The sequence below is a fragment of the Sesamum indicum genome, linkage group LG8 (assembly GCF_000512975.1).
Source record: "Sesamum indicum cultivar Zhongzhi No. 13 linkage group LG8, S_indicum_v1.0, whole genome shotgun sequence".
NCBI classification, from domain to species: Eukaryota; Viridiplantae; Streptophyta; class Magnoliopsida; order Lamiales; family Pedaliaceae; genus Sesamum; species Sesamum indicum.
This window is the reverse complement of record NC_026152.1, coordinates 3,920,961-3,937,964: the sequence shown is the minus strand read 5'-3', so window position 1 is coordinate 3,937,964 and position 17,004 is coordinate 3,920,961. Positions and strand designations below refer to the sequence as shown.

Here is a 17,004-nt window from a genome sequence, read left to right as displayed (position 1 = left end):
GCCCCCCCCCCCCCGAGGAAAAAAAAAAAAACATAATGTGATATGGAAGAATTGGAATTGGAAATTAAGCAACAAAATGAATGAAAAAAAGTCTATGTGCGTAAGTGTAACGTGCCATCCAACACTTCTTTATCGGCGAGTCATTATATCTGCCCCAGCGACTTTAGCTTGCGCGTTTCATCAACTTACACGCTTTATGACCGACGGCTGAGATTGTCTGGAGAAAATGTGGAAGACCCAGGGCCAAAAGATTAATGAACTGTCACTCAAAAAGCGACTTCGACTATCACCTCACTAAAACGATTCAACACGAGTAGAACAAAGAAAAGGCTATTCTCCAGAATTCCCAATTTCTCTGTTCTTGTTCTGTTCACGCTTCCAAAGGTAATTCACTCTAGATTGATGAAATTTTTCGATCTCCTCTGATTGATCTGATGACTAGGGTTTTCATTTTGCTGCTTGTTTGGATTAGTTATTACTAGTTTGTTTGTAGGTTTAATTAATAAATGGAGGTAATTCCTTATTGTTACATGCATTTAATAGATGCCTTTGGTGTATGGTGGTTTAGTGATGGTATACGGGCATTAATTTGTTTTATTGTGTGAGTCTGATTAGTCGCTTACTTCTTTTTAAGAGGAAGCGCCAATGTTTTTATGTTTGGTTCTGATGGTGATGAGTTTTTTTTTTTTTTTTTTTCGGTGTGATATGGTTGAATGGGGTCTGGGTTCATGTCGGTATACCTTTTTAGTGGAATTTCAGCTTCTAAATGTTTGTTGTGACGATTTTTCTGATTTCCCGATTTAAATTATGAATGTGGAAAGGCTTGATTCCCCTTATTCTAGGGTTAATAGATGCTATGCCTGCTGCAGGTTTTCTTAAATGGCTGAAACAAAATCAGCTATGAGAAAGCCAGTTTTCACCAAGGTTGATCAGCTGCGCCCTGGAACAAATGGACACAATCTTGTAGTAAAGGTTGTGAGTTCCAAGCTGGTCCTGCGAAAGGGCAGGCCAGATGGGCCACAAGTTCGGCAAATGCGAATTGCTGAGTGTCTGGTGGGAGATGAGACTGGGACAATTTTGTTTACTGCAAGGAATGAGCAAGGTAGGACAACTTTTTCTATTTTATCAATCTGCAATGCTGATCTTTGTTGGATCCATTACATCACTTGGACATCGTGGCTGAAATAAAAGATGCAAAAATGTGAATTTTGTCTTTATTTGTGTTGAACGAAAACATCAGTTCTTATAGTTTGACTATCGATGAGATTGAGTGGGCTACAATGTGCTCTTTGATTCTGTCAAATAGTATAGGCAGACATTATTATCTCATAGTTTCTAGTTTCATTTTACATACTTAGTTCCTTTTTTGGTGTATGATAGGACATGTTCCCGATGGAATGAAAATGCAAAATGCCCATGTAGTTTCTTGTTTTAAGAAATAAGTAATAAATGGACATTATGAATTTTCACAGACTGGTCTGACCAAATTGGTTGTAGTTAGTTTTGTTTTAGAGTTTAATGCAGTTTGGACCCACTGTGAGAACTTCAGATTTATAATTAGCCTTAGGCCCTTAGCATTCCAGTTTGTAGGTACATTTAAATTTCAAATGTTTGCTTCCCCTCATTTTGAAATTAAGTTGATTTTATGTGACCTCTAATTTGCAGTGGACATGATGAAGCCGGATAGTTCTGTCACTCTGAGAAATGCCAAAATTGACATGTTCAAAGGATCAATGAGACTTGCTGTGGATAAATGGGGTCGGGTAGAAGTGGCTGAACCTGCAAAATTTACCGTCAAGGAAGATAATAATCTCTCGCTGGTTGAATATGAATTAGTTAACGTTGTTGAGGAGTGAAGCCGCAATTAATCTCCTCTGCTTTCCAAGGGAGCTAAATTGTATGGAAAAAAGAAAAAAGAAGCAGAAATCCGGGTTTTGTTTAGGAGATTACCAAGGTGATAATTTGTCATTTTCAAAAGTCCTCCTGTTTGTGTGATTCACAGCAAGTTATGCATTAGGAAGAAGCATCTTGATGTCCCTATATCGATGGAGCTCTAGTTACTACCTGGTGGCAAGCGTTGCAGCTGGAGGTAAAAGCAAGGATCATCCCAGCTGGTATAAACAGGCAGGATCTAGTGGTACAAACCTGCTCTGGTTTGTCTTAAAGACGCAAGTTTCACCTATCATGAATGTATTGTGCAGTTTGAGTATTTAGCAGAGTGCCGAGATCCTTGAAGAACTTCTAAGTTTAATTTGGGTATCCTTTATCTGCTCTTGTATGAACCAAGGGAGGACTTTTTGCTGTTATGATATGCAGCTGCTTATTCTGGATTACGTTTTCGAATAAACGGATGTATGTGTTTTAGTACCCTTCACTTTTAAATTTCCTTCCGCTCAAAAGGGAAACAAACAAAGAAACAAGTTTCAAATTTCCTTATTAACTTGGCTATTAATTAACAAATCTTCAGGTGGTTCTCTTTCAATCCCATGCAGGATGACTAGCTATTTTCCATTTTTGAATACAGTCCAAAACCTCAAGATAATTCTTGTGTTGTATTTGCTAAATAATTGTTAATACTAATATGGTATTTGTAATTTTCAAATAATAATGGAATATTTATAATTATGACAAATTTTAGAGAAGTTGTTGTAATTTATTAAAAACAAATTAGGGATAATTACACTCTTCTCTCCATAGACTTGGTGTAATAACACTTAGATCTTCTGTGGTTTGGGAAATTACACCTAGTAACCTTAAAGTTTGCTTCCATTTAACAAATAAGTTCCTTCATTAGTAAGTATTCATCGATATTGCTGATATTAATAAAAAAAAATTATATTTACCTCTGAGTGACTTATTACAAGTCAAATAGATTTTTTTATGATCAAATTACCCTCATAAGTCTCGACGCATTATTACAATGAAGAGGTATATTTTCATCGTTATAATGGTAGTTTAGTTTGAAAAAAATTATTAACTTGCAATAAGTCAGTAATAACTCAATCAAAGAGAAATATCAATTTTCATTCAATTTTTCCATTAATATCAGCAAATTCAATAAATTTTGACTAATGGAGGAACTTATTTATTAGAAAGAAACAAACTTTATAGATGTTAAATGAAATTTTCAAATCTCAAAGGAGTATAATTATCCCAAAAAATTATGTGGGCCCATAACGTGACTCCCCTTGATATTTCAGCACATGAATTGTGGATTAGAAGATTATGCTACTGTTTTTTTTCCTTCTTAATTATCCAGAAACTCAGAAAGAATAATCTTTCTTTTTTTCTTTTTAATTAATTTTCTAATTTTTTAAATGATCTCTAGCTGGTCCGTATTAAGCCCATTTGGGTCATCCCGCTAGGCACTGATCAATTCGAAAGCCATAAATTTCTTCTAGCCTTCTAGGGTTTAAGAGTTTTTGAATGAACCAACAGAAATGGCGTCGAATTGTGCCAGAAATATAGTCAACCGATCCATTTCTTCGGCAAAAACTCTGTTATGTCGCGCCTAATCATCGCAATCCGTTTGCCTCGGGTTCGAATTTCAGTGGACTCGCGCCCACCAATCTCTCCCAGTCTCCCTGTCACTTCGCCGCCGCCTCTTCTCCTCCCACCAGGTTCACCTGAAAAAAGCGTTATCACTTTCATAAGCTGATCATTCATTACTGATGTTTTTGCAATTGAATATTGTAATTAAGCTAGGTTTTGTGATGTTCAGGCTACCGTTTGAGGTAGGATGTGGTGAACCTTTGATGCCTCTGCATTCGGCGACCGCGTCCGCATTGCTGAAGTCGATGTTATCTTCCAAGGTCGGCCGGTGGGGTTTTCTATCTGAAGGTATGATCAAATGCTATTTGCAATGTCCTTCGGTTCTCGCTCTGATTTGGGTTTCAGCTTCATTTACTCGGACTTATACATCTACTACAATATATTGATATTTTCATCCTTACTAAAAATCGTAAAATCTAACTAAACAATGGCCCCTTCCCTTCTTCATGTAGTTGATTGGATATGTTGCACTGCTGAAAAATGTAGAACTTACTATTCTAAAGCAGTACATATTGTAAATTGCTATATTCAGTTAGTGCTGGTTTTTTTTTGAATGAAGCTGATTGCACCATGCACATTTAGTAATACTAATGAAGGGTAAATTAGACTGATTTTTTTTAGGTTTGTCATAATTACGAGTCACTTATTATTTAAAAAATTATAAATATCAACAATGATTGATGAAATTATTAATTTTTGGGCGGAAGTCTAAATTGTCAAGTTTGCTCATGTTTTAATATTTTTATTTTATAAAATATAAACTAATTGGAAGCGGTGGATGAAAAAAATTGAAAAATTACAAAAACTACTCACTAAGTCCATAAAAAACTTTCAGAAAATTTTAAAAAAATAAGTAAAATTATAATCCATAGTTTACAAGGATATTTGTTCAATTTACTATAAAACGGATGAAAATCTAATAAAAATTGATGGATTAGGCTAATTGTTAGGTGATTGTTAAAATTAGGGATATTGATATCTTTTCAAACAATGAAAAAGTATTTTTAATTATGCCAAGCATCATCGGAATTCGTTGTAATTTACCTTATTGATGAAAGTTGCAATTTAATTAATGTCAACAATGAGAAGATATGATTGAAATGCCTTGTGTTCAAAACTAAAACGATTTGTTAGCAGAAACAGATTTAAAATGAGTGAACATGTTTCATTGGTTTCTTTTTGGTTATTCAGGCTTTACTACGCCGCTATAACAGGGCTTTTTGGAATCCTCAACCATAGCAAAGATGTGAAGACCCCCATCGTTCCAACTTCCAACGGTTACACCAAAATGGTTATATTGTTAGTAGATTATATTCTGCCTTGTTCCTTAATTCAAAATGTTATGGCTCCAGAATTTATGTTGCGATGGAGAGCATCATTAGGTCATTGTTTCTGCTGTTATGCACTCACTTCTCCTTGCTCTATTCAACCATGTTGGGTGGTTGGCTCGGTAGATTTCTCGACAGATTTTTGCTTGTTACTGGAGATGCTGTGGGAATTGATTTTTTAGGTGCTCTAGAGGTCTTGGAGCCATGGGTTTTGACAGACAGCAGGCTGTTCTCCTTATTACTTCGTGCAACCTTTGTTCTCTCCCTTTCATTTTAGCAAGAAGGATGAGCATAATGGAATGGCAGTGTTGCTGTAACTATTAGTTGTACATATGTTGCTAGTGTTGTCCTACTGCAGGGCGCTATTTGCATCTTGTAGCAAGCTGTGCAAAATTGGCTAATCCAGATCTCAGATGTTCATCTTTATGATGTTTCTCATCTTGTGTTGGAGTACTCAAGATGTAGTCGAAAGATCATTTCTGCTCACTATCCAAAAAAACCTTGTTCAGCCCAGTAGTCAATATGACAAGCTCAATACCTTGCTAGGAGTCTTTGGATTTGATTTGGTGACATAAGTACACGGACACCATCATGAAAAAATGCTACATGAGATCATTTTAGTGCAGAAATCCTATATGTCAACTGTGGACGGTACTTTTCTCGCTTTCTTCACTCCTCAGTTCTTCTACTCTGTATTGCCTGGAAACCACAGCATGTAAGTGATCCTCAAGACCATTTTTCTCTTTAACATCAAGGACTAAATAGAAATAGGAAAAAGTTTAAGACGTCTCACCTTCTCTGAGAAATTGCAAGTCTTTCATTTGCAGCTGTACAGCTTCTTTCGGTAAGGGCTTTGGCTCTGGTATTTTGATCTCATCAGTCCCTTCTGCCACTCTCTTTACTTTCTCTTTAACAATTCTTTCTATCTCTGCCAGCCCCACTGCCGGGAAGACAGCATTAAGGATGATGGATAGCAGTTCCTCGTCTTCCTTGTCTATAAGATCCCTCCCGAAGCAGCACACATAAATGGCTTCTAGAGCTTTCTCAGCTCGAATTTCCATCGGGATCGTTGGGACCGGAGCTCTCAGCTTGGCTCGCCTCTGCAAGTGAACATTATAAGGTGCAATGTCTATTTGTAACAGAAGATCTAGAAAGTAGATCGCAAAGGAATCGAGCTATACTCAACCAACCTCTCTTGAATCATTCATCATAGCAATGAAATTCTCCTCCTCAAACTCAATATCATCCGAAATCCGAAGCCTGGCAACTCCTTCCAATATTTCCTCAGATTTGAGCAGACCAGCACCAACTGCAGCTAGCCAACAACATAGCAGCACATACAGAGGATCCCCTGGCTACACACAAACAGACCATATCCTTAGATCTCTTACCACTTCCAAATACAAAAAGAAGAGAAACGAAAATACCTTTCCACGCCGTTCTTGAAACTCGAAGAAGGCTCTGGAATCATTAACGGAACACTTCTTCCCCACTCTCCTCCTGAACTCCGCAAAATCAACAATATCTCCACCGACGCCGCCTTCGTCGCTGAAAATCCTGGCGATGAGACCAACGACGGGAAGCGAGCCGATGACTTTGTTGGCGAAACCGGAAATGGAGTTGGATTCTTCCATGTAAGCTCTGACGAGGAGATATCGGCCATTACTGGGCTTGCGGCGGCGCCGGCGAATGGTGTAGAGTAGAGCCGGTGGAATGGGGTTGGAAGAGATGGCGTAGATGTGGGAGGCATAGGGGTTTGTTTGGAGGGAGGAGAGTACCGCCATTGTTGGTGCTGGACGCTGCGCGGTTGAATTCTAACCTCTCGTTCAGAAAGGTGGCATATGGTAAGATATTTCCTCTTCCATTTCTATTTTATTTCTTCTGGGTCTTTCAATTCTTTCTTGACGGAATATTATGTTCCAAAAAAAATAAAGAATCTTTCTTGATGGAATAAAAATTAAGAACATTTGATTTGTGCTTTCTTAGTCGAAATTTAAATCCGATCACAGAAAGAATTTTGTATTTTCTCACTAATTATTTGGTTTAATAGATATTTATGTATTTTCAAACTGAAGCTTTCTCTTACACTTACTACATCACTGTAAATAAATAAAAATAAAATGAAAGAGTCTTTCTTTGGGCCTCAAGAGGGCCACTTGTCTTTATTTCTCCCACTTGGGCTTTCAGTTTTTGGGCCCATTGGACTATGAAGTATTCAACTACTCAATGGGCTGTCAACAAACAAGGATTGATAAGCGTTGCTCGGCCTTTAATACATTCTTATTCATGGTTTATTATAAAAAAACGACACCCCACCCTGAATAAAGTTTTTATAATTTCTCCTACTTTAGAGGTGTGATACTGTAATCTAGTTATAATTTACATTTATTGTAAATACCAATAAAAATTATTAATCTATCATATCCTATATTTTATGCAACCAGCCGATATCAATCATTTATTCCATGCACAAAAGTAAATAACTCCAGTTTATTTCTTCCATTTTCAAGTGTCTCTCTTTATTTTTTCATTACCTTCTCGCTTTTTTAGGGTGCATTTGGATTTATGAATTTAGATTTTGAGAAAATAATTTCAAATGATTCAATTTAAAAAAAAATTAAAATTCATCAATATTTAATAAAATATAATTCAAAATTAGAATCGAAGAAGATTTGAAATCCTTCCAAATTTAGAATCATCCAAACTAATTATTAAAGATTTGAAATTCATAATTCCAAATCCTTCAATTAAAATGCATCCTTAGTATTTTTTAACTCAATTATTTCTTAACTTAGCCTTGGCAGCATAAAAATCAATACTATACAAACAAACATACCAATGTATATAATTTAATGGAATCCAGTCACAAAAATGCAATTTTAATCTTTGTCAATTTTCAATCTTTTCTAATGGAATTCAATTTTATGTTTTTGTCAATTTTGTTTAGTGTTGGTGTTTATTTTTTCTGTATATTTTCAACTTGTATTTATGAAATTTAAGCATGAGGGAATCCAGTCACAAAAATGCCAAAAAAGTTAAAATACGGAATGAGGTGGATGACCTTGACATTTTCTTTGTTTTTGGAGAAAAAAACGTGAGAAACAAGTGAAAGAAGGAGAAATTGCAATAACATATGAGCAAGCTGCTACACTTTTATTTGGGAAAAAATGTAGGGGGATAATTTGCTCGTTACACTAACACAGGGGGGTATTTTGCACTATCTCTTTCATTTGATGAAAGAGGGGCAAAATTGTTAAAAAAACAACATAAATATGGCCCCCTAGTCACAATATTGGCGCATGCGCCACACCTTCCACTCGCAGGGGTCCAATTGCTCCAATAAAATTTTCACAGGAAGGTAATTTGGTATTTTTTATATTACAGGAGGGTATCATGCACATTGCACATATCACAGGGGGTGCGTTGCATTTTTTCCAATTTAATAATGTAGCTAAAATTGTCCATAACATGGTATGCTCATATCTGAATACTATCAAGATGAGGTTTTATTCAGATAACGCATAATTCAATATATTCAAATAGATAACACGAAATTTGAGTAGGTGTCGAATACAAAGAATTAGTGGGTGGGGAGAGAGTAGGAAAACAAATAGAGGAGGGTAAGGAAAAGTCACTGTTTCATCCCCACTACCAAAAGATAGAAAGTTGCAAAAGCACTAACATATCTTAAAAAGCATTTTGTTCCTTCTCAGGTGCCCTTTGCTTTCCAATCTCTCCCACTCCCACTCTCTATCAGCCCTTCTCTCCTCTCCATTACATTACTCCGCCCCTTAGCATGGAGTTTCAGAAACTTTGTGTAAAGCTTCAAAGCAAGCCCCTATCTGTTGCATAAAGATATTTCAAACCTTGTTTTTTTTGGTCAAAAGATACTTCACAAAAGCTGCACTTTTTAACTTGCCTTAGCAAATAAGAAACTCAAAGTATTTGAAAGGGGAAAAAAAAAAGGCATCCTTCTCCTATTCGTGGTCCTTCTTATACGCGTATTTGTTCACGTGTTCGTGCATCCACGAATTCACTTAATTGAATTTTCTTTACGTCCTTTCTGGTATGCGTATTTGTTCACGTGTTCGTGCATCTAAGAACTCGTTCATTTTGAATTTTGATTGTTTTTTTTTTTATATCACAGTCCCTTTTGTACGCGCATTTGTTCACGTGTTCATGCATCTATCAACTTGTTTGGTTCATGTCGTATTTTCTGTTCTAAATTTTTATTAAATTATGTATTACATTTAATGTATAAATGACAAATGTATCATTTGTATATTTCAAAATTATATTGCGTGCATATATATATATATATATATTAGTGTGTATGTGTGATATCAATTTACAATAGAAAATTAAATTGGTGTTTGTTTGTGAAGTTCTTGACATGTTATTTGTAGTTATCAATAGTCATAGTTAAGACTTGGCTTATATAACAATGTAGGAAGGTAGACTAAGAGATTTGAGTAGACATATTTGGAAGCATTTAAACCAACATAAATCCAAACAAAGTGAGTAATTTATATGTATAATTTACTTATAAAGTTTAAAACAACTCACAAATTTTGCTCGGAAACCAACTCGGGTTTTCTACCAATATTTTCAACTTATTGATAAAATTACAAATATTAATCTGTTTTTTCAAATAATTCAAGTTTAACTTCTTTTAGCCTTTAATTTTTATTTTCAGACACTCCCAACTTTTAATACTGTTTAACTTATAATTTATTCCTACTACGAAAACAGAAGCTATTCCACTCATACTCAAGGCCATGACACTGCGATCACTACCAACTTTCCTTTTCATTTGCATGGAATTTTTAATCTTTGTTATCTAGTACTTGAAGTTTGAAGATGAGTTTGTTATTCGTTCAACATATTATCACTTGCACTCTGTAACTGAGTGATAGTTTCAACTTTCAAGATTAATATTGATGATGAGAAAAGTGCATATATGGTATATTATGAATATATTCTTATCAATTCAAATTTCACTCCCAATTGAATAAATGCATATTATTCATCTCCATCCCCAAAGAATCGAATATATTGCTGTTGAAAATAATTGTAAATAATTAATCTTGCATATACAAATTGTTTATGAGCAACAAATATCGAACACATTTGTACATAATTGTGGATCAGATTAAATTGTAGTAGTGGAAGAGCATATGTCAATTCATGTACTCGAATCTAACTCATAATTGCCCCTAGTCTTGATGGCATGATAAACATGTCTTTCTCGTTACTTCAAGGATCACTCGTACAGACACCTGTCGTCTTTGAGATCATCATGTTGAACCTCACTTCAATTGTCGTGCAAACCACAAACACGCCTTGATCGTCTTAGTAGACTACCACCACAACAATCCACTTATTTACACACTTCAAATCTATGGAGTCTTTCCTAATGTTCTGATGCTCCAAGAAAGGACATCGATGGAAGTATAGAGCGTATTTTGGAGGAGAGTCTTTGTATTGTGATCAACTCATTTATTTGTTGTTTCATCATAATAATCTACTCCATTTATAAGGTGTGCTCAACCATATCCCTAAGAGGAGTCCTTATCCCAACATTCATTTGGAGAACTACAAATTCTATCTCAAATAGCGTCTACTCTAAAGAAATCCTTGTATTCCAGCATGAATTTAAAAGATAACGATAATTTATCAAAATGTATTTTTATCTCAATATTAAGTCGTAAAATTTTCAAATTTTATCCCGAATATGAATATATATTAGATTATAGGTCGACAAACCCAACCAATACTCAACTAACTTAAATTTTAAATATTTGTTTTAATCAAGAACCTTGAGTAAAATTGTACAACTCAAACTGTTCTGACATGATGCAGAGATAAACATAGAAAAAAAGTGTAATGGGTTGGAGGGGGAAGGGGCAGAGTGGGCTGTCCCCTTGATTCCATTACATTTACATCATCAATCATAAATGATGCTTTAATCTTTACATTATAATTTCTTTAGTGTAATAAATCTTTTCTAAAAGGGAGAGATTCTTGCTTTGCTTAGTCGTCTCACATATATTAAATATTAATGTTCAGAAAAATTAAACAAAAATATAATTAAAAAGGAAATTTATACATAGTGGGTGTGCTAAATATATTAAACAATTAACCATATATTCTTATTGCACATAAAAGGGCACATTAAAGATATTGAATATTTTGGGTGTTTGCTTTGAGAATATTTCTCGTCTCATCTTGTCCGAGTAGCCAATATTTGATTGGTGGGGGGAGGGGGGAATATATATTTTTAAATATTTTTTACTATTTTCAATAAAAAAAACATATCACGTTTACTGTAATTATTACAGTTCTTTTATCATTATATTTTTATCTCAAAAGCAATCACATACTAACTGAAATGAGATGAGATGAAACGTCAAGTGATCACAAGATCATTTCCTTCTTAGGTTGGGAAACATCTTTTACCTATTCTTGAACTTTAAACAATTTAAAAGATAAACAAAAATATTATAAATAATTACATTTATCCCCTTATCTATAATCTATTTACAAAAAGTACCTCTACACTTTACATAATTACAGAATTAATTCTTAATAGTAAAAGAATAAGAATAGTTTGTATATGATATTGATATTTTTTGGAGTTGTATGTGTACTTTTTTTTAAAAAAAAAATAGGAATAATTTAAATAAATAATATTGATATTTTTTATGAATATATGTGTAATTATATAAAAAAGTAAAAATAATTCATGTAAACAGATTATATATTACGGGACATAAATATAATTATCCCAAAATATATTATTATAGATCCCTACACTACACTACATATGCAAACAACTGGCCAACACATGGAAAGAAACAAGTATATAATTGTTTTCTTTTGAAGCATTATATTTTGAATTTCTTGAATTAGAGAGGAAGTAGAATATGCTTTCATGTGCATGTCCACCTGCCTACACATGCCAATGCCTCTTCCCTCTTCCCTCTGCCCTACATCTTCCACCCTAAATAAAGGGCTATATTGCAAAAATCCTCCCTTTATTTTTTGTGAAAAACCAAAACCAAAAACCCTCTCATAACAAAATTGGTTAAATACTTCCTCGTATTTTTTAAAATATTGCATGTCCATTCTTGTTCGTTAAATTATGCTAAAATCGTTCATTTTTGGTGCTTGGACCGTTATACCTTCGCTTCTTATAACCATTTGATTTGTTTTCGATGAATTTCGATGTTGGATGGGTTCAACTGTTTATAGCTGTTAAATTTTAAATTTTAAGAATCAAGGATCTAGTACAAATTTAAACAATATAGAATAAATTAATGATGAATAATGACAACCATCTGATCATAAATTCTTTAAGATCAAATGTCTATTTTAAAAAATTGGAATTTATATTTTTATATTATATAAAATTAGTAAAAAAATATTTATTTAAAGTATTATATATAAATATGATATATATATATATAGATACCGACAATAATAATTGTTGCCATCGTATCTAGACGGCAGCGACTGTCATTGCCCAATATGTTCCGGGCGACATGATGTCACCATTGCCCACAGATCTGAGAAGAGCGACACTTATCCTTTTCTGAGCGATGACTCTTTGTTGCCCAAACACTGGACGACGGCTGTCGTCGCCATCCATATGTAACGATATGATTGTCGTTGCCTATATAAATATATATTTTATATATAAACTAATAAGATTTCTACTTTTGTCGTGAAATAATTTCTACTTAAATTTTAACGACGGGTGTTATAATAATTTCTACTTTTGTCGTGAAAATAAATTATAAAAGGAATTATATAAGTTAAATAGTAGCAAAAGTTGGAGTATTTGAAAATAAAAGTGAAAATTGAAAAAAAAATTAAAGTTAGAGTGTTCGAAAAAATAATTTAATATTTACCATTTTATTAATAAGTTAACCTCTATTTTTCTCTCTCTCAACTATTTTGCTTTTTCTTCTTTTATTTTTCTCTAAATAACTACTCACAAACTCTATTTTTTTCATATTTTGTGTTTGATTAATTAAAATATATAATTTGAAAATATAATATAGTTTTTTTAATATTTTAAATTAATTGTACGTAAATTTTGATTTATCTTCATTTGGTAATTACTAAAAAACATAAAAGAAAAAGAAAAAACAAATTTCTCTTCTTAAAGCGTAATTAACAGTTATAACTGCTTCGTGGCAGCTGCACCCGACAACTCCCCGACCACAGAGAATTCCTCTCTCTTCATCTGGCGCAATCCGCAGTTCCCGCTGGATCCAACGCTTCTGATCCACTCCACATAACCCCGGCGCAAGTTAGTCGTTCTCCACTGAAACCACTCCATGTTACCCAGTCACACCACCCACCGCATAATATTCTAAACTCCACTTTCTCGGATTAATTACACTTTTGGTCCTTCTATTTTGAATCATATTTGATTATAGTCCTTATACTTTTCCAGACACTATTTTGATTCCTAATTTTTATAAATTATTATGATTTTTATCTAACTGTTAAATATAGATAATCTAATACAATTACAATATTCAACAACATCACGTCAATAAGACCTAGTTCAGTTGGCGAAATTCAAATCTCACCATATGCGTGGAATGTTATCTATTGTACAATAGGGGTTAGATCAAAATTGTAATAATTTGTAAAAACTAAAGACCAAAACTGTGTTTAAAAACCAAAATCAATTTTTATCCAAAGTATAGGACCAAAAACTTAATATTGTAAATTTCCGCCACACAAACCGCTATAAAAGCCCCCGGCCCCTCCTCGATGAACTTTAGTTGCAAACAACACTTGCAGAAGTGACATTTCACAGATAACACTGTGAATTTAGCAAACAGTCCTCGCCGGCGGCCCTCTTCCGCTACCTGAGCTCCTCCGCGTCAGAGGCTAATAATTCTAAGCCTCTGGTTCGAGTTAAGTGCAAATCCTCTGCCGGCCTATTATTGATTTTTCCACAGCAGGCGGTGCCGGAGCTGGGAAAGGCCGTGCTCCGCATGATGGGATTTTCTGTCTGCCGGTTGGAAACTCCGGCGAGGTTGATCTGGAGCACCAGTTTCTTCCGCCATAAGCTCATGCTTTTCTAATACAGTTTTGATAGTCAAAAGAAAGCCAGTAATTAACTCCAATTAGCATCCATCATACTACATAGCATTTCAAACTCTGCACCAGTGTTCCGGAGAGAATTGTATATACATAATCGCGCTTGTGAAAAAATTGTGGTTGAGTGAGGGTTCGTTGGATCGGTCGGCGCAGGAGATCGGAGAAAAATAATGGATTCGGGGCGTATTTTCTTTGATTCCTCGAGCAACGGCAACCTGTTGTTTCTCGGAAACGGAGACTCGATTTTTCGAGGTACAAATGCTATATTAACTTTTTGCCCTAATGCCGATCAATTGTGTATTTATTGACATGAATGATAGTTCACAGCATGATCGGCTCCGTCCTTGTGTATGATAGTTTCTAACTTTTTTAATATAAATGTATTAGGTGGAAGTAGAGTGATGAACATGGGGGAAAGCTCGAAGAGGCGACCTTTCTTCGGCACGGCGGAGGATTTGTATGATGAAGAATATTACGACGAACAGTTGCCGGAGAAGAAACGTCGCCTCACTCCTGACCAGGTCCGTTCACTTCCCGACCCCTATTTGAAACTCCTTTGTGAGAAGGAAATCGATCGAGGTCTTTTTTTCTGATAATTAATTAGTGGTTTGGCGTGATATAGGTGAACCTGCTGGAGAAGAGCTTCGAGGAGGAGAACAAGCTGGAGCCAGAGCGCAAGACCGAACTGGCGAAGAAGCTGGGGTTGCAGCCGAGGCAGGTGGCGATTTGGTTCCAGAACCGCCGAGCGCGGTGGAAGACGAAGCAGTTGGAGAGGGATTACGATCATCTGAAATCCTCCTACGACTCCCTCGTCTCCAACTACGACTCCATAATCAAGGAAAACAACAAGCTCAAAGCTGAGGTAATAACAAGTTTATTCAACTCTGAAGATTGATCGTTATTTTTTAATTCTTTCTTTTAGCAATTTGAAGTTAAAATTTGTGTATGTTTGATCATCTCCCTTTCTTGCTTACTCTGAATTTTCATTTTATAATGGTAGTGACGTCATAGATGCCTTTCACCAATAGTACTCTACACCCACATCCCGTATGGTCCGTATACATACTAATAAATTAAGAAATATGTGATGATAAATGCATAGCAATACAACATTAGCATACAAAATCCCCACCAATACATATTTGACCGGAATAAATCAATTATAGGATAAGTGTGATATATTTATAATATGATTGATCTCTTTTATCGAATTATATACAAATTACTCAATAAATATATTATACTTATTAAAAGTTCTTATTCAAATCAAGTTTAGTCAAACCAAATCAATCACTAAACAAGTGCAATATACTTGTCATGTGATTGATTATTTCTTTGAACTGTATACCAATCACACGACAAATGTCTTGTACTTGTTATATAATTTATCCGAATTTGATCAAAGTCAATTCGGATAAAGTTTTTCTACAGTTATTTGTATAATTTATTCAGGGCTAATTTAGGTTAGAATTTCCCTATTAGCATATATTTATGGATTAGTTCTCAAGTCATAATTTTAACAGGAAAGTTGAGTTATTGGATCATCTGAATTTTGATGTAGTCTCAGAAGCACCTACCCATAATGAGCGTGAAATGGGCCTCTTGGGCCGAGCCCTACCAATAGGATTCCTTCTCTGTCATAAAATCCAAATTTAGCCCAATTCCATACTTGGATTGAAGGGTGCTGGCCTGTTGGCAATAGTTTCTATTTTGGGAGCATGAATAAATCGTAGAGAAAATTATAAATTAAATAATAATAAAAATTATGAGTAGTTGAAAATAAAAATTACAGTATTTTTTAAAAAATAAATTAATATTTAATAAAATATTTATAATTTTTTTATTTAAATTAACTTAATTTAAATTATTTTAAGTCGCTAAAAAAGCAGAAAGGGCTAAATAAAAATATTATTTTCAGTTGATAAGTACTTATATTTTCAAAATTTACAAACTTTAAAAATGAATATTGCATCTTTCCTAAAGCTAAAACCCAACCTAGGAAATAAATAATAATGAATTTTGATTGCTTTATACCCAAATCCTTCGCCAGAAAATTAAAGAGAGAGTATAATTTTAAAAAAGATTAATTATGTAATTATATGTCTAATTTATTCATTAACTTAAATTAAAAAAGTAGTATGAGTATCTCGTATTTTCACTTTATAGTTGCGCATCGCTAGTGCCGAGTTCACTGCGCAACGCACCTGATTCATTTATGGCATTCCAATAATCAATACAGCTGCTTTTCTTGACGGAGAAATTACAACCAAAAGAATCGACCCAAGAAGAAGGGTTTGATATCCAGAACCCGAATCCAACTCCGGCGCCATACCTCCAGCTCATTATGAAGGTGGAGGACCGCCTCAGCACGGGCCGGCAGCGCCGCGGCCAGCTTCTCGACAGTGGGGACTCCTACTTGGAGTATCAGCAGGGTTGCATGGCGTCAGTAGAGGGCGTGAAGTCGGAGGAAGATGAGGGCAGTGAGGAGGGGGGTAGCTACTTCTCCGACGTGTTCGCTGCCCCGGAGCCGCAAGAGCCGGTTGGTTGGTTTATGTGGCCTTGATTTTAGATTAATATTATTAAAAATGTCTAAAAATAATGCCAAGTCATGTACCTACAACGCAACCATGCATGCGCATGCATCACTTCCTGAATGTAAATTCAGGTTTTTCCTATTTTTATCTAAAATAATAAAGTGAAAAATTGTCATCAAATTCATGACATTCAAAGACTCTCTTGCTACCTCTCTATGTGTGTATATAATCCAAATATTTTATTTAATTTAACAAAATTATTGAATGAAATAACTTATCAAAACTACTATATAGTACTATTTTAATTATTAATATAATTAAGTGACGAAACATATCGTTATTTTATGTAAAAAAATAATTATATTTGAGTGTGTATTAACGAAGACATATTGTCAACCTAAATTACTTATTTTCATACGCCTACACTTAGTAAATATATAGATAGATATCCCTCTCTCTCTTGCGCG

At 34.5% G+C, this 17,004-nt stretch overlaps 3 protein-coding genes and 1 long non-coding RNA gene across 4 annotated transcripts; 3 read left to right on the top strand and 1 right to left on the bottom strand.

The window, feature by feature from the left end:
- Positions 232–2,367, top strand: LOC105167709 (uncharacterized protein At4g28440). The gene is made up of 3 exons (XM_011087524.2): positions 232–384; positions 870–1,102; positions 1,666–2,367. The coding sequence occupies exons 2-3, from the start codon at positions 880–882 to the stop codon at positions 1,854–1,856; spliced, it is 414 nt and encodes a 137-aa protein (XP_011085826.1). The 5' UTR covers positions 232–384; positions 870–879; the 3' UTR covers positions 1,857–2,367.
- Positions 3,317–6,246, top strand: LOC105167707. The gene is made up of 4 exons (XR_848269.2): positions 3,317–3,620; positions 3,722–3,840; positions 4,744–5,724; positions 5,816–6,246. It is a non-coding gene; the product is annotated as an uncharacterized LOC105167707 (long non-coding RNA).
- LOC105167708 lies at positions 5,363–7,264 on the bottom strand. The gene is made up of 4 exons (XM_011087523.2): positions 6,308–7,264; positions 6,071–6,235; positions 5,674–5,980; positions 5,363–5,579 (listed from the first exon to the last, which is right to left on the bottom strand). The coding sequence occupies exons 1-4, from the start codon at positions 6,662–6,664 to the stop codon at positions 5,566–5,568; spliced, it is 843 nt and encodes a 280-aa protein (XP_011085825.1). The 5' UTR covers positions 6,665–7,264; the 3' UTR covers positions 5,363–5,565.
- On the top strand, positions 13,666–16,721 carry LOC105167706 (homeobox-leucine zipper protein HAT5). The gene is made up of 4 exons (XM_011087522.2): positions 13,666–14,255; positions 14,391–14,524; positions 14,626–14,865; positions 16,243–16,721. The coding sequence occupies exons 1-4, from the start codon at positions 14,174–14,176 to the stop codon at positions 16,564–16,566; spliced, it is 780 nt and encodes a 259-aa protein (XP_011085824.1). The 5' UTR covers positions 13,666–14,173; the 3' UTR covers positions 16,567–16,721.